At 35.4% G+C, this 20,601-nt stretch overlaps 1 protein-coding gene across 11 annotated transcripts in view; it reads right to left on the bottom strand.

Annotated features, from left to right (window-relative positions):
* DOCK9 (dedicator of cytokinesis 9) overlaps nt 1-20,601 on the bottom strand; it is a 137,604-nt gene that overhangs the window by 36,515 nt on the left and 80,488 nt on the right. For all 11 annotated transcript variants that reach the window (XM_075138090.1, XM_075138062.1, XM_075138072.1 and 8 more), the window contains 11 exons: nt 16,741-16,856; nt 16,537-16,606; nt 16,273-16,398; nt 16,072-16,143; nt 10,976-11,122; nt 10,182-10,265; nt 9,462-9,573; nt 5,323-5,501; nt 4,441-4,557; nt 2,871-2,991; nt 1,914-2,047 (listed from right to left, as the gene is read on the bottom strand). In XM_075138090.1, coding sequence (XP_074994191.1) covers nt 1,914-2,047; nt 2,871-2,991; nt 4,441-4,557; nt 5,323-5,501; nt 9,462-9,573; nt 10,182-10,265; nt 10,976-11,122; nt 16,072-16,143; nt 16,273-16,398; nt 16,537-16,606; nt 16,741-16,856 — 1,278 coding nt within the window. The remainder of the gene's footprint in view (nt 1-1,913; nt 2,048-2,870; nt 2,992-4,440; nt 4,558-5,322; nt 5,502-9,461; nt 9,574-10,181; nt 10,266-10,975; nt 11,123-16,071; nt 16,144-16,272; nt 16,399-16,536; nt 16,607-16,740; nt 16,857-20,601) is intronic.

Genomic DNA, 20,601 nt, shown 5'->3' with positions numbered 1-20,601 from the left:
AGAATTGCTGTCCTAAACCAACCTGTGTAAATCTGTCACATACTAGCCATTGAATGGATGCACAGTGAAGCTGAATGTGAAACTATGATAAATACTAGGCAGAAGTTACTGTAATTTAGGAGGAAATGGACACCTATATAAGCCTGATTACTGCAGATTCTAAAGACCTCACAAACTGTTTATCTTTGAAATATCTCTAGTGAACAAGGAGGTGCTACTATACAGCTTTATGAATACTGAAACAGAGCAGGCAATTAATGGGTGGCAGAACAGAATTTGAGTTTCCTAGACTTTCAGATACTGTCCAGAGCACTAGAGAATATTCCCTCTAAAATAGTTGAACATGTACATGGATAAAACAAGGACTCTAGCTACTCACAAGCTTAATTTAAAAACAGGTCAATAACCTATAAAGTATGCACATATTAAAATAGAAACGGATATACTTCCAGCCAATTCTGATTCCACAAGTATAGTTCTACAGGTTATTCTGAAAGAAAATTAGAACAAAAACATGGCTCTTCAGTAATGATATCAAGCAACGAGCAAAAACTCGAAGATAACGTGCACTGAACAACTGATCTACTAGAAAGAAAGTTCGGAAAGCAACAAATAAGAAAGCAGGATTATTTGGGGAAAATATTAACAGCATGCAAAACATAAATCCTGTATTACCTAAATTGGCAGACCAGAGTAGAATTTTCAAAGGATGTTGACTCCTTTGAAAACCCTTTTACTTGGTAAAAACACTACACATTAGTAATTAACAACATGACAACTAAGTAATAGATGACAGCATTGCCATTTAGCAACAGTGTATGCACAAGGTAATTCTTTATTTACTTGGTCAATGTCAAAGAAGATTTTTTAGTTCTATTTATATTAAAGACCCTAAGACTCAAATTCTGCTTATATTTAAGCTGATTGGATTTTTATGCTTAAATTAATTTGTGTACATGAACTATTCCAGGTTTGGCATTTGAAGGTATTTTATGTGCTTACATTGTACACATTTGGCTTGAGATTCAACTGTTGCAAAGAAGTGGCAAAACTACTGATCAGACACTTCACTCAAAAGCTTAACTATACCAAGCACAAAAACCAAATACTTCTTGTAACTGAAGAGAGAAAGCAGCATGCAAAATATTCTCTGGCAAAGCTGGAATTGTCAGAAGTGAAAAATCCATAGTAACACGGTTTTTCTTTGCAGGGTGAGAATTTTCTTCTTCTTCTCCATTAGGGCGCATAGCATGAGCAGAGTGCCTTCTGAGAAGCTTCTCTCTCTGCCACACGAAGGCATGTCAGAGTCAAGGGGAAAAAATTAACATGTTGTGACTTGCACAACAAGATATAAGAAAATGAAATGTGATCAGTATCAACACAAGCTCTAGAAAGACATGACTGAATACCTCATAGCTACTGCAGCCAGAGCTCCTAATTTAAAGTGAAATGATTTAGAAAAGTCAAACTAATATAAAAGAAATCACCTACAGAAAGCACAGCAACTGGTTTTTCAATATTTTAAAAATGCTACGTATATTGTGTATAGAACAGGACAGAGTGAAGGTCTCCACAAAATCAAATAAGCTGTCCTAACTAGAATTCAGTTCTTTCAAGCGAAATTTAACACACTTCATCTAGTGTCTTTCTCTAGCAAAGGAAATAACAACTGCTTGCTTATGTCTCTACATTGAAAATCTGTTTGTATTTTCTGCAAAACAGCTTACTAAATGCAATGCAAAAAGAGTTCATACAATAATTATTTTGCAAAAGAAAAACTTATGTAAAATACTGCTCTACAGTTATTCCAGAAAGCCCATTCCCAATGGAGATTAGAGAAATTAATTCGTATGAGAATTAAGATGAAATTTTAGGAATACACTTTGGGTTTTTTATTTTGGTTTTTTTTTTACCTTGTCAAGAGAATTGCTCTTGTCACTGTGTCTTTCTGGGAGACTGTTTCCCGAGTCTGTACTTATAAGAGAGCCTCTTGAGTCAGCGTTCCTCACGCTATTAATATTTGGAGTTGATGTGGTGTATGGGGAAGCTGAAAAAACCCAGAACAACATAAAAGTCTCAGACAATACACATACTGAAAAAAGTCACTCCATAGTTTAGTCAGACTTATAAAACCACCATATATGTATATATTTTTAAGAAGGCAAATAAGTAATTCCATTTAGTTACTTTTAATGAAGATAAACTTGTTCTAGAGTTTCAGCAAAGTATATGTATGTACATACACAGACTTATGTACAACTACACACATGCGTAAAAAACATATGTAGCAATACATACACATTTACATGAAGAAGCATGTATATTTAAAAAACTCCCCTTCCCCATTTTTCATCTCTTTTTTTTTTTTAATAAACTAGTAAGTGACACAACTAATTACAGCAGACAACAACAAATAGAAAAACACATTAAAAAGACAGACAAGAGGATGCCTACAGGTGTGCACAAGCAGCGCTGCTCTTGGAGGTGGTCTCTAACATCATGTACAAAATCGTGGATTATGGCATTCTTGCCATAAGTAACTAAGGCTAATCTTGTCTCCTATTTCTTCGCAGCAAGACAAGAACTATCACCTTTGACGGGGAAAAAAGCAGCTCTCTCCAGGAAATATCTTTAGTTTCAAATAGAAAAGAAAAACCAAAACACAGACTGTGTTTTGTACAGACTGTGAATTCTGACCCACGCTGAACAACTGATTGCATTAGGGTTCTGTTAATGAAAGGAGCAGTAACATTCAAGTATACATGCAGAAAGCAACCAAAATTGGACACAGGACAATTATTTCTGTTAACAAATGAAAAAGGAAACTGGTTCCTTTTTTAATTATTTTATTTTATTTTTTAAGTGCTTACCAATGCCAGAGATAACACCAAATAGATCTTTAGGAAGATTGTTATCCAATGTGTTTCCTGATTTTTGTGGTGTTACTAGCTGACTTGCTGTTGGCAAATTAAGTGCATCATCCTTTGCGCTCTGTTTGGAATAGACAGGTAAATGTGATTATTGTTTTTCAACATTATGGACTTAGTGAATATGACATACTTTATCTTCTACAGCAGTATTTGTTATATATTTCCTTCTTAAATTTTAATTTCTATTAAATATGCTCAAAAGCATGGAATGAGATGTTCAGGTATTTGTCCAAGCTTGGGATAGCCTAAAACTTAAGATACCTCAGGAAACATTGAAGAAATGAATATTCCATTGAATTCTAAACACTATAAAATAGATATTTCCAAGAGATCCAAATTACTTTTATTTCAAACACCCAAACATTTCTCTTGTTGGAAGAGTATTGTGAATTTCTTTCTTAATACCAAATGGAACACAGCAAGATTTGGACAAAAGTAAAATACGTTAATAATTATTAAATCTTAGACTCAATAATTGTATGCAACTATTATACATCAATATACACCTTCACAAATTCTATTTGAATTCATTCTCCTGTAGCCCTCTTACACTACAGCTGTTCCTTTAACGTTAAAAATTCTTCTCTAATTTCTAGAAAATTAACCTTTTTTTTGGTAGTCCATTTATTTCAGTGCTGGACTGAATTGAAAAATAAGATTTAAAAAAAAAAAATATACCACCAATATACAATCTTTTCTGCTGAACAGCAACAGCAGCTACTGAATCTGTTGGGATTTTAGCAAACATAACTGATTCTCTATGTGTTAGATTGTCAGGGGAGTATCCTCTTGCATAAAAATGAAGTATGTGCAAGTGCCTCCAATGCCAGGATCCACAGGAATAGAGGAAAACTGTTTATACAAACTGGCAGATAGACTAAAAAGAAGTGTAATTTTTGAGTAAAAACCAGACAATTTAATGAAAACTCCTCTCTCAGAAAAATTCTATCAAAACTGGGTAATAGATACAAACGGAAGGCCATTAAATTTCAGAAACAGCTGATATTTATTTCAAATACACTGTTCCTTCAGCTTCTTTGGCTGCTCTTCTTCAAAGACTCAAAAAGATGCAGCAGTCATGTCCTGTGTGGTCTATAGTTTGTATTGAAATATAGGCACATGCACCAGAGATATAGAAAAACCAAGATGTTATATGGCATTATAATCAGATGGCATTAGAATGATGCTGTGGCAATCAGTGTGGCCTAGCATTCTCCAAAAGTCTTCAGAGGTTCAAGTAGAGATCAATAAGGGCACTGTAACCTGGATGTAGGACCAAACTTGCCAATTACCACCTTAGGCATAACTTAGCTGGGCAAGAAAAACTGCAGCCAAAACCATAAAGGTTAACTAAGCTTTTAAGCTCAGAAAAAGCAAGAACAACAAACTTGCAGAATTCTGAAGCTTATGAAAATCTTTGTTTGCCAGAAGTATGCAGTGTTTCTAATACGCGTTACCAATAAATTACGATAAAAATAATTCAGAATACCAAATAGAAATGGTCACTCACATTGCTGGAAGGGTTAACAGGAAATGGAGACACATCTTTAACATTGATTCGCTGAACATTTTCTATGAGCAGTCCAAAGAGCGGTAAATACATAGTGGCTATTCTTGCTTGATGGCTCTAAACAGAGTTTAACAGCTCATTAACAGAATACAGATTTAATTTTTAATTCACTCCTAAATTACAAAAAAGAACATTTAATAAATATTTGCCAAGCTAGAACCCACATTCATAAGTTCATAAATGGCAAAAGCAGTGATCATCAGTGTATTTCATTCTAATTTACAGAAGGTCAGTAAATTTTATTTAGTTTCGATATAATGCAGAAAAAAAACTAAATTAATGTGATTTTATCTAAGACTAACCAAGTAAATTAATATTATGTTGGTTTGATAAATTAATGCTATCGTCCATTAAAATTTAATGGTTTCTCCACAGCACAGCTGATGTTAAAAAAAAGTCAGAAAAATTAAAAATCACTCAAAATTTACGGCCATGACTTGTAGCTTTCTTATACTCATTCTATGAATAATAAATGATGGACGGACAGCTGCCAAATATTAAGAGCTAATGCTTAATGAAAATAAGAGCTTTAAAAACATTCGTAAAAATCTGATTGCTTTAAGAACAGCAGCTAGATTACACTGTGCTAAAGTGTAATAAACACATGTCATTATGTTAAAAGGTGCTTTGTGCTTTCATTTGGTAAAAATATGGGATTTGCAGATTGATTTTTATACAGTTTTCATACATACTTTCATCACAGTCTGAACAGAAATAACATTGCTGCAAATTAACAAGTTTTTTTGTGAAAGAAAAAACTTTCTGTATGTGTGCACACTTAATCTTTATTATTTTGTATGACTAACATAGCAATACACTTACCCTGGTAGCATATCTATCATCAAAAGAATGCTTTATCATCAAATTCTTGAGCACACTAATAGCAATCTGCCGCACGTCTCTGAACTCTTGTAATGCATTGCCCACCTCCCTTAGAAGCAGTCCCACTAAGAAGTGATTTCTACAGAACTCATCAGTTAATGAATAGTCCAGATGAAGGTCTGGAAGTAAAGTACAAGCTCTATGTAAGGAATGGTATTATTTAAATCAATTTATCAATTAACATAAGGCTGAACTAAAGTGTTTCCAACATTATTGACAAATTCATATATATTCATATATATAATATATAACCATAGTTATTCATATATCCCTAGCCCAATTCACTGCATAATGATGCATTTATTAAACAGACAATGATGATGTGTATTCAATCAACAGAAGGTGAAGAAATCTAAATACATTATTAAAAAAATATTTTAAATACTATCCAATATTCAAAAGTGTTCCTATTAAATTTACCTGGACAAGCATCTTATAGCTCCAAATTCAAATTTTAAATCTATGTTCAGGCACTGAAAACACACACAAAGGTTGTGCACATTCTATCTTTCAGGAATTTAGTTGTATGTTAGAAGTAGAATTTAATTTTTAGTCTGTGGTTCAGTCCCTTGAAGGACTGCAAGCAAAACATGGATTAAGTAGTTTTAGATTTCAGTACTGCAGTTTTAAGTTCCTTCTTTGTTATCTTACACAGGTATCTATTATGAATATAGACTATAAAGCCTGCTAACAACTGTGATCTTGGTTAATTGATGTTCTCTAAGAAAATGGTCCCAAAAATTTGCAGTGTGTAATAGAAGTGTAATGAAGAGACTGCATTTGCAACACACATGTCCAAATTAAACAATTTCTTTTCAATATATCAGAACACAAAAGGGCACAATAATATTTAAACAAGATAACTTAAATGAATCTAGAAATTAGAATCTAGGAAATTAAACCTGCATTGTAGTACAGTAGGCAATTTTTCTGCTACAATTAAACAATACTATATTTTCCAGAAATATTTATATATTCAGTGTTAATTGCAACAGAATTGGAATTATAGAACATTTTATTTGAACCTTTGTGCTTAAACCACTGCAATGTAATTTTATTTTGTAAAGTATTTCTAGTAGCAACTAACTGTAAATCTATACCAAGCCCCATATAGATATATAGATATTATATAGACACATACACACAAAAAAACCCAGCACATCTGACACAGCAAAGTCAAACTGCTCCACTTTAGAAGTATTTTTTGTGTAATAAAATAATCCAGTTGATTTATGTAATGAATGTATGACAGCTTAAGAGAAACTTTAGCTTGAAGATCTTATTTATTAGATTGTATATATGTTTAAAATTTCAGCTGAGGAGGCGTTCAAGAGTTTCTCATATTCACTGTCACTGGTCAATACAGTAATCAAAAAACAGATGCTAATCTCAAAGCACTTTCATTTTTCAAAGAACTGTCCCAGTATGGGAATCCATTAAGTGAGAAAGAAACATAGATAAGACAGCACAGACATTCTACAGGCCTTCTCGCAACTCACTGGAGAGCCAACCACATCACCCGAGATCTCTTTTGCTTGAGACAGGAAAACAGAGCCAGAAACACTTCTGATAAAGGTCGTCTTTCCTGGCTGAACTCTTAGTTCACCAGGGAGCAGCATTTTACACTGTTCTTTATTGTGTAATCAGAAACACTATTTTCTCTAGTTTTGCTCTTTTCTTAGGATCCCTAACCCAACAATTCATAGTCCCTTTCCTATGGAAATACTTACGCAGTGTTATTACCCAAGACACTCCCGAAGGCTGAAAAAGCCAAAGACAGAAACAAGTTCTATGCAGCTGTCCAGCTCTTAGTCCCAAATCTTGTTCTACCACCTTGATGAAAGCGTTAATTAGTTATACTCAACTTCACTAAGCCAGCAGAGTCTACTGAATAAATATTTCAGAAAAAAATAACCTAATCTACAATAATATAAGCGTTAGGCAGGTTTACTTGTTACTTGTAAAAGCACCTTCCTCGCCTCCGCTTGTTGATATCTGCTATAGTTCAATGCCTGGAAGAAATTAATAATGTCTTCACAGCCACAAATGCAATAGCTAATGTACTATTTGTTTTGGCACAAGGCTAGATGTACCAGGAGCCCAGCTGGGCTAAACAGAACATTCATGACTGAGCTCCAGTGCAAAAAAAAAAAAAAAAAAAAAAAAAAAAAAAAAAGATGCACATGAGATGGAAGCGAGAACAAGCTACAAAAGAGGAATATAGAAGCATTGATCAAGTATGCAGGGATAGTGCCAGGAAAGCCAAAGCTCAGCTACAGCTGAAACTGGTAATGGACACCAATGGTAATAAGAACAGTTTCTACCACTACATTAGCATTAAAAGCCTGAATAAGGAAAACATGGGATATTTGCTGAATGGGGACTGTGATTTAGACAGTGGACTTGGGTAAGGCTGAAGTACTCCATATCTTTGTTACCTTATCCTTCACCGCCATGGTTCCCAGGCCTTAAGAGTCTAGAAAGAGAATTATCAGCAGTGGATGAGGATCAGGTCAGGGATCTCCTGAAAGACCTCCAGTCATGCAAATCCACAGCACCAGATGAGATGCTGAGAGAGTTAGCTGATATCATTGGAACACCACTCACTATCACCTTTGTTAAGCCATGGTGATCAGGGGTCTCCCACAATTGGGACCTTGCGATGACGGAAGGCAGACATTGCACATATCTTCAAAAAAGGGCAAGAATAATTCAGGGAACTACAGGCCTCACTTTGGGCCTTGGAAAAGTCATGGAGCAAGTCCTCTTGGAAGCCATTTTTTGGCAAGTGAAGGAGAAGAGTATGACCAGGAATGGCCGGGATAGATTTACCCAGGGTAAAACGTGCTTGACTAACTTGTCTTCTACAATGAGCTCACTAGATCTGTGGTTAAGGGGAGAATAGCAGATGTCCACATGGTCATTGTATCTAAACTGGGACATTACAGTCTAGGTGAACAGACACCTAAATGTGCAAAAGAACTAGGTGGATCATTGGGCTCAAAGGTTCGTGGTTAATGGTTTGTACTCTACTTGGAGACCAGCTACAAAAGGAGTTTCCCAGGGTCTATCCTACTTAATACTACTTCATCAATGACCTGAAAGAGGAGTCCACCCTCATCAAGTTTGTGGATAGGGTACAGACCATACGCTCAAGGGCAGGGCTGCATTTCGGAAGAATCTAGATTCTACAGGAATGGGTCAACAGAAACATCAATTAAATTCCACAAGGACAAATGCAAAATTCTGCACCTGGAATGGACGAACTTCCTGCAACAGTACCCAGCTGCGGAATGACTAGCTTGGAAGCAGCTCTGCTGAAAAACACCTAGAGGTCCAGGTGGACAGTAGCTTCAACAGGAGTTAGCGTGGCATCCTGGCAACTATGAAGGCTAACAGCATACTAGGCTGTATCAACAGGATCATAGCCAGTATATCAAGGGAAGTGTTGACCCTTTACTTGGCATTTGTTAAACATATCTGTAATACCATGTGTAGTATTTGGGCCTTCTTGTACAAGAAGGATCTTAACTTGAATGAGTTCAGCGAAGGACCACCAAGGTAGTTAGAGGAGTGGAGCACATGCCCTATGAGGAGAAGTTGAGGGAACTGAGCTTGTTCCATCTGGAGAAGGGAAGGCCTGAGGTGACTTGAGTAGGAGGTTGGACTACAGACCTACTGAAGTCCCTTTTAACCTGAATGGGTATGTGAAAAAAAGTAAAAAGTACACCAAGCCTCACACTGCACACCTACCTACAGGAGTGTTGCAGGCTTCCATAGCTAGTGAATTAAAAGCTAACTCATGAAAAAAAAGCAAGCTTAATAATCATAGCAGGAAAGAGAGGCTGAGTCAAGGATGTAGTTTACCATATCTTTCAATGACTAGATACTTTGGATAGATTACTCTGCTACCTAAACTATTCCTTTAAGTTTAAATGAAAGATTACAACTTTAGGCTTCCATTTAACAGTTTCAAGGTTTCCAACATCTCATAGACCTGAAGTTACACAGTCTACACGCCTAATAATAAAAAGGTGACATCTAAGAAATATACTATACACTTCTTTGGAAGAATTTACCTTGGTATCTCTGAACTCTGCCTTTTCCAAATGGCATTGGTAGATTCAAAGGTATGTAGTGCTCATGATTACAGACTACTCGGAGAAATTCAAATTTGAATTCAAAAAGAGTCTGCAAAAATAATTTTAAAGTATAAATTAAACAACCGATGCAGTGATTTGAATAACACATTAAAAACAGCTTTCTAACACAAAAGGGTGATTTCTCTCAGTTTTGTAGTATGAGGGATATAGATCTGTCAAAGTTCCATATGTCTGTATAAAATAATTCCAGCATAATTCATACTTGACAACTGGATATAGTTTTATTTATTGTCCAAAGTTATTTAAGTTTGATAATATATTATGTCTTGATGTAAGAAAAGTTTGGACCCACAGAAGAAATTCTTTGGACATCTGGTACATGCTTTCACCATTACAGTAAATGTACAGAAGCTTAACAGATATCAACTCTTCCAACTTCATGCTTAAAATTTCTGTTTAGTGTTGCACCCCCACCCCCACCACTTTCGCAATACACATGCTTTAGGGTGGTAAAGTTGCACTTGAAGATGGAAATCAAAATATGAAAAAGTGATTTGATGGAAAAAAAATGCTCTAGGCACAGTGGAGGGACTTCTAATGTAACCGGGAAGAAGTCGGAAGACTTAATGCAAGACTCTATCCACATGTATCAAGAAGAGGCAACTCCTAAAAATAGTCTGTTTACAAACAGAGTACCTTCGGATCTCCTGGGGCAAAGCAGCTGATGTAGTTATTGATTTGCTTGAAAACAAAGCCTCTATCCATAAAAGTAAAACATCTCTGGGGAGAACAAGCAAAACCAACATAGAATTGATTTAGTAATGTCTCAGTGCTCAGTAATTATATTTCTGTATTTAATAAGTTTATTTTCAAAACACATTATTGATATTTCAGTTTGAATAGAAAAACCAATAAAACAAGCAAACTAAATACATGTATACATATATGAATACCAAATTTTCCCTTAGATTGCGGAATGTAAACAAATTGCAAATAAAAAGAGTTTGAAGAGAATTCCTCTATCTTGACAGAAGTGAAAGTGACATGCCACTAGCAGCTTTATCTACCATTTTATTTCCCATCCTTTTTTCTTCCTACTGGATCTTATCGGCTGAAAAAGGAAAGATACTGAAAGACTGTCTACATAAAATGCATGCAGATAAAACACTACTCAATGTAAGAAGCTTTTGTAGTATTAGAAGGTAAGCTAGATGATATTTTTAAAGAAAGAAAAAAAAAGAAAAATCAAAATACATTTTGGATAAAATATAAATTCATTTAAAAAAATTCAAACTTTGAATGGATGTCTTCTTGATTATAGAAGATGCAAATTATACTTCAATGTATTTTAACTTGGACATAGAATTATATTTTAAAAACATTATGTATATTCAGTTTTATATGGGTTGGCTTTAAGATTCTTTAAAATCCATGAAGAAGCAGTATTATTGAAAAAGTAACCACAGAGCCCGAGTTGCTTGTGTACCTACTTTTATAAAGGCAGCAAGGCTATGGTTTGCATTTTTTGAAGCCTCTGGATTGTCTCTGTACTTCTGGGTGATGTGTGGCATTAGCATATTAACAACTGTTTCAACCGCATGATGAAAAGAAGCGGAAAATCTCTGGTTTCGCAACAGCTAGAAACAAATTCAGATACGATATTTAATATGGTTTATAACACTAAAATATATCAGAAAATTTACTTTATCAGATAGGATATAGATAACCTGACAGAGAGAGAGGAGATGAAAAAAATTTTTCAAATTTCCTCATTTGTCATTTAAAGTAACATTTTCTTTAAATTCAAGATTTTCCTGAACTTTGTAGACTGAGAGGGGAAAAAAGAGCATTTGATTAAAAGAAAATATTACAACATGCACTAACATCTATTGTGAAAATTCAGGCAAGGCAATCTTTGATGACAAAAACACATGTATAAAAATTTGTAAGTGTAATTAATATTTTTCTGTACTACAATAAACTTGACAACAGAAGCTAAGAATAAAAGGGAATCCTTTAATTTTATCTATCTTCCTTTCCAAAGCAGACACCAGCTGGTTCACATATAGTAACGCCATTATCAGACTCTCTTTTCTGTCTTGAAAAAAAAACAAACCAGTTTTTGCTGTTCTGTAACTATCTTTTTAATAATTCCTTTGTCTTTTGCCATTGTGGAAGTTCTTATCCATATTTCCTTCTCTTGCTCATCAGCGACTTTAAATCTCCGCTCTTCCAGGCTTCAGAATTTTACTCTCCGTGTTTTTAAGTTTCCACAATCAGAACTATTTTCCCTTGCTTTTAGGCAGGTTGCCAATTAGCTTAAAAGATTTCCTCTACGTCCACAATTTCCTCCTTTCCACTCACCATCTATATTATCTTCAATGATTTTGTACATTCTAGCCAGTATTGGTCAGTAAGTTCTCTTCAGCTTTTTGGCACTGCAGAGCCTCTTTTATTTCTCTACATTTTACAATCTTTAATAAAGATTCTATCTTTTGTCTGAAGAGACTTAATGACAGGTGGTGTGAGGCTGAAGAAATTGACGTTGACAAAAACTGTTTCAACTGTACAGTCATCATGTCTTTTCTTTCTGAAAACTGAAATAAAAACATCCAAGTGCTCTGAATACTTTGTAATTTAAATATTTTTTTGAACTATATTGAATGCAACATTCCTAGGCAGAACAAGTCATTGTCAAGGCCCTGCATAAATCGATGATTACGCAATTTGCTCCCTTTGTGTTTGAACTGTATTCCAAAGTCTCTAGTTCTTTTTTAAAAAAAATATTTTAAAAAATAGATATTAAGGTTGAAAAAGATGCCTGTATAAATGTCAACAGTACTCATTAATGAAATAACAGTTAAAAATTCTGTTGGTAAGTATGCCAGTCAGTGTCCTACGATATTCTTGTAACTCACAGCCTTCGTTGGACAGTAATTAAATATTTTTAAAAACACTACAAAATTCTTGCTATAGAAATAACTTCGCTGCACCCAGAAATGCATCTTTTTATCAGATCTCATAAGTAGGAAATATCTGAATGCGTGTTCCATTTATTACTTTACTCAGTAAGACAGAAAATAAAATAGTTTATTTGATACTTAAGGGGCTTGTAAATCAAGAAGCGATGTTCAGGAAACGAGGATACATGCAAACAAAAGGTGAGTTCTGCTCCTTTATCTTTCATATCACAGGGAAGATGACAATGAGGTTTGTCCTGGTTCCAGCTGGGACAGGGTTAACTTTCTTCCCAGTAGCTTGGGGGGGTGTGCTGTGTTTTGGGTTCGGTGTGAAAGGAGCGTTGATGGCCCATTGATGCTTTGGCTGTTGCTGGGTGATGCTTGCACCGGGAGGGGGGAGCACAGCCGGGGTGGTGGACCCAGCTGGCCAATGGGGTGTTCTATACCATGTGACATCATGCTCAGTATAAAAACCGGGGTGGGTGGGGCTCGCCCCCCCGTTCGTGAGACGCGGTCGGCGGTTCGGTGAGCGGTCGTGTTGTGCATTGCCTGCTTTGTGTATTCTGTTATTGTTATTGTTCTCATTGTTATTATTACTGTTCTACTTAGTTTTATTTCAATTATTAAACTGTTTTTATCTCAACCCGGGAGCTTTCCTACTTGTGCCCTCCCGATTCTCTCCCCCATCCCACCGGGGGGGGGTGATCGAGCGGCTGCGTGGCGTTCATTTTTGCTGGCTGGGGTTAAACCACGACAGGTTAGTTCTAAAAGTGGAAATGTCTTTTTTAACATGAAATGTGGAGACAACAAAAATTTGTCATAAAAAGTCACTCCAGTAGTTTATAAGCTATGAACCTTACTTCATGTTATTGCAGGGGAAGAATGAGAAAGAACAGCAGTTCAAGGTGATACACAGCAAAGTACTAGAATCTAAAGGCGTGCGTGTTAAACTAATGTTTCCTTTGTATGATTGAATAGTTCATATTTGAGGGTTGCTTTTGAAGATACTATTAAAAACAAACAAAATATTAACCTGAAATGAATGGCATTCCTATACAACAAGTATACCTAGCATGCAGAACACTCCATTGAGTGGGACATCAATAGAAACGAGACAGGTAGCTTCCAGTACCAAGCTTAGGGTTTTGGGGGTGTGGTTTTTTGTTTGGTTTGGGTGTTTTTCCTCTTCAAGAAGAATGGCATGCTTCTATACCTGTAAGTCCTATCATTTTGGTATTTCAATGCTGCCTAAGAAAACCTCTGCATGAACTGTTATCATCTTAGAAAGATTTATGGCTACAGAATATACTAAATCTATAAAAAACCTCACTGTGCATCCTTATTTTCTGAAATAAAATGGGGTCTTTTATAGAGTTAAAAGTGCCATCAGTATTTAGATCACATTTTTGTGGTTTATCTACTTTTTTCTGGCAACTTGGAATCATAAATAAAACGCAACTAGCAATTAGTACTTTCTTTGAAAAGAGTCACGCTCTTTCCATGCTCAGTATTTTCTCAGCCCACCTTCTACAAAATGCGTGTTTACAATTATGTTGTTAAGAGGTAGAGCAAACATTCATTAAAATGAAATTATATAAATTTTTAGCCTACCTGAAGAATTTTGTAGGGCAGAAAGTTCACTTAAAATGAACAAGACTTTTTCAGAATTTGTATGATCATATAACCCCATAAAATAGAGGAAATTTGATGCAACAAGTTGATGTAAAATATCACTTAAAGAAAGGTCATAATCCCTAGAACAATCTTCAGAAATATAAACACACACTGAATTGTCTCCTGCCTACATCTTTTGCTGCATTTTAATGAAAATCCTAAGCTTACTTATAACAACCCTTGGGAATTGATCTCAGAAGACCACAGTTTGTACAGTATGTAATTTATAGCATATAGTAAAACACAAAATGAACTGCTCAGTCTTTCAAGTACAGCAAACCTGAGGCCATTAGGTCTCAGCTACTGCTTGTTACTACTAAAAAAAGAAAATAATCAGTGCCTTCTCTTATAGTTACTTAGGTGACTTAAACATCAAAGAGATGGAGGTCTTTCTGAGTAATAGTAATGGTTATGCCTACCCCAATTCACACCGTATTTCCATAACACCAGATAATCAAATCAGTCTCAGGTATCTGAAACTGACACACTGTTCCTTTAACAACTTTGTTTTCTTTAAAATGAAAGTCTTCTTAAATTGAATTTGTTCCTCAGATGTACGTGCTGGTGCTCTCCAAATACAATTTATTATTAGGATTACGTGGGTCAATAAAGACACATTAGCTTTGAGCAAATGAGTCAGTATAGCACTTGTGGAAGAAAGAAATAATAATAAAAAAAATTTTAAAAAGAACAAAACCAAGAACTAGTAGGAACATCAATGCTCATCAATGGTAGTATATCACCCACACAAGAGGTGCAGATCATATGGGAGATCCACTAAAAACATGGACACTGGCGGAGTCATTCTGAAATGTAAATTGCATTTGGTTTTTGTTTGTTTACACAGATTCCTGCTTTAAAAAAGATTATATTCTACTGTACTTATTTTATCCACCATCTGATCTCAATTTAAAAATGTAATCCCTATTGTAAAGAAGTTATAATTAAATTAAGGAAATGGGTTTGCATGACAGCAAGTTAGTGGTTTCTTTGAAGATTTTTTTAAACCAATATGCTGTTTCCAAACTTGTGAGGACTTCTGTAGGTTTGTTAAAATGAGAAAAAATTACATAAATGTTGTTTAGCCAAGCAAAACCAGCATGTTGATGTTTTTCAGAGTATCACCTACCAAATCCAACAGAAAACTTCCTCAAGCTATACAAGTTTCACATACACTATGTTTTGAAAACCTTGCCCAGATGCACCACATTCTGTAATTAGAAAAACTGTATTCTTCTTACAGAGGTAAATACTGTAAAATAAAAAGTACTGCCAGTACTGTCAAGTAAGTACTGAAACCAACAAAAATTCTTTCAGTTTTTTGCAATATCATTTTAAATTTATAAAATTTTAATTCAATTCCAGAAGTCTCTAGAAAATTTCAGCTTTAAATAAGAAGCAGTGTTTTCTGCTTTATAAGATTATATTTTCATTTCAGTTGACTTGATTAATTAAATTAATGCAATTAATTTAACTGATTGTAATAAGCTCAAAATAGTGGGGTGAAATAAGAAATATTCCATTCACAGAGTGAACAGAAGCACAAACGCGTTCCTCAAGGAACATCAAAACAATAATGGAAATTTAAGTTTAAAGATCCTGAATTATCTGAACAGATATGAAATGGAAAAAAAAGTGAAGAACAGAAAAAAGTCCCTCTGAATATTTTTCTTACTTTGGTTTGAATTAACAGTATTTCTATTGATTAGTGGTAGAAAAAGTTGTAAGTTTTTTCTTTTTGCTAGAAAATTTTGAGGAATTCCCAAACAGCTGATCAGTTAAAATGAGCAAGAATGCAAAAGGATGCACTGCACTACATGCACAGCAAACCCTTTGTGTGTATATTTGCATTCTAAAATATGCAATTAAAATATGTTTTGATTGATTGGAGAAAGAAGAGACTATACAAATTCTCTTTAGGATAACTTTTTTTTTTGCAAAAGTTGACATACCTTCACTTTAGAGTTTTCTATCAAATGCTGAGCCATTGATTTTATCAGAACTTCAAAGAAAAACCATGAATACTGCAGAGAAAAGAAAACATTTTGTAAAATTGCCACACGCATTCAACAACTATTTCAATACAATTAGTTCCTATTCTTCAGTTATGACCAGATAAGAACATACAGTAAAAAGTATAGTTCAATATATACCTTAAGTAGCTTGTTGCTTGTAAGAAAGTCAGCAGATGGCTTTAAAATTGTTGTCATGGACTTTGTCAATTCTTCATGTACTGTCTTATATTCAGAAGCAACATAGGGTTCAGCTTTATAAGCATACTTGGGAAGGAAAACCAGAATATAATATGAAACTATGACATAATATGAAACAATTGAAATTAAACAGATGCAACTAAATTTAAATATACTCTTTTTAGAGAAATAAAAAAAGGAAACATTTAATTTATTTTTACCTACCTTGACATAAGATCTCAGGTAGCTATCCAAGCCTTCTTCATGACACTGAGCAACAATATGGATAATAACCCTAAACAGAAGTCAGAAACCAAGTAAGCCTACAAAGAAAGCTATGATTGCAATAGCAAAAATGCTACTCGGTTACAGATTTGTGTAATAACCCAGTCATCACTTAAACTCTATGAAACACTTAAAATCCTTTACCTCGTCACATTGACTGCAACTTCCTCTTGAGTTGCTCTAGTGAGAACTCTAAACAACTGGTTTAGAACAGTTGGCAGGAAAGCTATCATCACATGGCCTTCCATAGCATGAAGGCTCTAAAAGAAAGCAGTAATACTGTCACTCCCTTGAAACAATGGCATTTAAATCACAAGTTCTGAAACAATAAGATTTACTGCAAGTCTTTTTCCAAAAATACACACTGTTTGCACCATTTGGTGTTAACTACCTGAAGTACTGCACAGAAAGCAATTGAGAATAGATTTCAACATAAATATTTGGTAAATATTTTCTACATTAAGGTAAATTAGGGATAAAAATTCCGTTTTATTTAAAGTCATTTTAGAAGTAGTTATTTGTACTTTTCCATTGCATACTAGGTAACATTTCAATGAAAAGACTACCTGTGTACACCACAGAAAGCTGACACTCTGGTATACTTTGCTATTTCATCCACCAATGCAGATATTTAGCAAACAGAAGTTCCACAAAAACATACAGATTACTTACCTGTGGTAAGTGCAATACTAGTTATACTAGTTACTGCAAAACAATAAACTAGTATGTTAAAAACCAAAATGAACTAAAATCCCTAACTACCTAATGCTGGAAATTGGAGACAGCGAATTACTAACCACTCAACTTCTTTATGACATGCCTTTGCATTCCATTACATGCAAAAGATATTATAGAGATAACTACCCTGACATAAAAGGCAGTGTATGGCATTTTATCCTACATTGTTTTATGCCACAAAATTCCCTGGAGTTAAAGGGAGTTTGACAAAAAAAAAGAGTACGTTTGCTGAACATGCATACAGACAACACATTTCAAACATTTCCATTCAGTGTTAAGTAGCTGTCTTGTCTTTGAATGTTTGCCTGTATGCACATTCACACTATTCAGGACTCAAAACAGTCTTCCCTCCTGTGTGATCTGTGGTTTTTCTTGGAAACAGCAGTCATACGCTACAGCATCTTTTCTATAAGCCTTGAATATCAGAGCATTAGGTAAATATGCAAATGGAACTTCAGCTCACACTTTTGTCCAGGATGCAAACATTTTTTGGTAAAGGTGCTGTTTTAAGTAGGGCTCTGAAGTAACCTAACTTCTGATGCCTTTGATTATTTAATTACACTTAGACTGCCAGAAGTAGCTGTGCCCTTTGATCTCTCAGGCAGCAATGGAGGTAACTACAAGCAGATACCTCAACTTGTAAGATGCCAAGTGATGTTTGGGCTCATGAAACATGAAGGAGAGCGTACAAACATCTTGAGACAGGTGAGTCTCAGAAAACCTTTAATTAGAAGTGTCAGATGGTGCTTACACAAAATCCTGTTAGGAAGGGCAAGAGCAGAAAGAAGAGAGAATGGGAAACACTTGACAGGTTTGGTAACCCAAGCTACTCTGCCAGTAGCACACTGACTTCGTGGACAGAAGTAAATCCTAAGTATTTAAATGTGTCATTGCCATTATAGCATAGACATATGCAGGAAACTATCACCAGCGAACTGAAACGTTGATGTTTAAAGAATATTTAGCACTCAGACTGGCCAAGTCTGGCACAGGCTGACACACAGAAGGCAAGCTCTCAATACACAGGAGAAGTAAAAAGTATTTGGGTCCCTGTGAGGCCTAGCTAGACAGGAGTTCAGCCCAATAGAATTGAGAATAGCCATAATTTGTAGTCGACACAGAAGATAGCATTCATTTTCTGTTACCATGAAGCGAGACAATAAAGTCAATATGATGTGTTAATCTAGTGGTGTGGAACATGTTCATACTGTGTGAGGAGAGTGTTCTGGTGTTTGATGACAAGCAAGAGTTATAAAGAGGCTCTGCAGTTGCATTATTCTGTCCCAGTGGATTTTGGAAAGACATAGTCTTGTCACTGAACCTAAAGATTTTGCTAATGTTGAATTAATATAAACATAAATAAATTGTTTAAGCAAAGGAATCAACTACCCAAATATATTACAGCATATGTGATCATATACAACTGAAGTAAATGATGTGATTTCAGAGTGATCTGAGGAAGTGTTCTTTTGAGCTTTCCCTAAAATGATACTTTAATATCTGATGGTCACTTTGTTCTACCAGACTAACAACACTTGTGAATATCAAGAGAATCAAGCCTTTGATTCCAGCCAACTGTCATTTCTGATGGTCAGCGGGTGGCAAGATAAATCTGAAATTGCCATGCTAGTCCCTGGAAGAGATTTTGATTATATCAGATTCAAGTAGAGCTCTGGTAAACTTAAAAAACACTGAGATTTCTCAAAGAACTGTGAATCCCGACAAATCAAACAGGTCAGAAACTGACTGAGGGTTGTTTACAACTTCAGCTCCTGAGGTAAGAATCAACCAACTGCCCACAAAGTACAGGGTCGTTCCATTCCTCATAACATGAACAGTCACCGCTGCCAGGACCCTGGTAAAGAGGCTCTCGATGGTGTGCAAATTGATTTTTTAATAGTAGTGATTCAGACTTGTCGTGTATACCGAGATTTTAGTAATAATGGTTCTTTTCATGTACCGTCTGTTTCCCAGACCAACTGCTTTATATTACAGCACCAGAAAGAGCAAATTCTGTTTTTTCACCTGAATTTATCAATGAAGACATTCAGTTCCCTGAGGTCCAGTATGGGCAACAATCCTTCCCTTCTTCTTGATAACAGAAAACATCTGCCATTTTCTCTGGCACCGCAAGTAGCAGGAAGGCTACACCTCTTGGAAAAAAAGTGATGGAAATGATACTGACAAGAGCTTCAATGAGCCACAGGTCAGACTCTAAGACCTCTAATTCATGATGACAGATATTTAGAACATACCATCTTTATTATACGGAGAGAAAAAAAAAGAGAGGTTAAGTCCAATGATGAAGGTTCAGTGTCCCAAGTAATCTCAAAACCACAACCAGAGGACAAGAAGGCAAAGCTGCACCAATGAAAAAAATGCCTTTTACGACTAGGACTTCTAAAAACCCGGATGATTCCTTTGTTTGTATTTTGATAGAACACGGGGGGAAATTGAATACCAATAACTTTAAATCTCTTGCAAAAAATTACAAACAGTAGGAAGTGAGAGGTAAAGAGGTTCCCTTCTTCAGAAAGAAATCTCAGACAGCAGCACCACAATCTCCCAGAAGGATTACTTGGGGAAAGATGGAATAATCCCCATGGCCTCAAGGCAAGATGAAACACTCTGAAGCAGTGGTTCTTATCCTCTTCTGTCTCTATTGGAGAGATTTCTTCAGGGCACAAACCACATATACATACTTAGAAAGACACTATATTTTGAAAAGCACCACGATGACAGAGGATTTGCCAGTGTGGTATCAGGGAAGGATTCTGCACACAAGCTGTCTCTAACTCCAGTAGGGCCTCTTGATACTGCAGAGCGCTGACTTTTAAAGCCAAAACACTACCAGGCTTAGTGCTAATGCCATCTAACTGGGGACTATTTGGTACAATTACTGCAGCAGAAAGCAGTGGAAATAATGATGGCTCCAAATCTAAAATTATCAAGGAACTCGAAACAGATACTTTAAGTGAGAAACACAGAGAAATGACATCTTATATCAAAACAAGAATGTCAGTAGCAGAAACCCACGTGAGAGGCATCTCCAGTGACTCATTCTAAGTTACCACGGAGGATGATGAAGTTCAGCTACAAGACTATTTGTTCTTTGCCTTACCCTTTTAATGTGAAGCTACCATGGCCAGAATCCCTTCTAAGGGGTTGTACTATTGTCATATGCTTTGCCAGCATGTTTTGGAATTGCAAAATTTCAGAATGATAAGGACAAAGAAAAGACTGAGAAACAGGTGTGTCAAATAAAAA

This window comes from Calonectris borealis, chromosome 1, assembly GCF_964195595.1.
Source record: "Calonectris borealis chromosome 1, bCalBor7.hap1.2, whole genome shotgun sequence".
In the NCBI taxonomy this organism is placed as follows: domain Eukaryota; kingdom Metazoa; phylum Chordata; class Aves; order Procellariiformes; family Procellariidae; genus Calonectris; species Calonectris borealis.
Note: the sequence above shows the minus strand (reverse complement) of the source record. Positions and strands in the feature narration are given on the sequence as shown.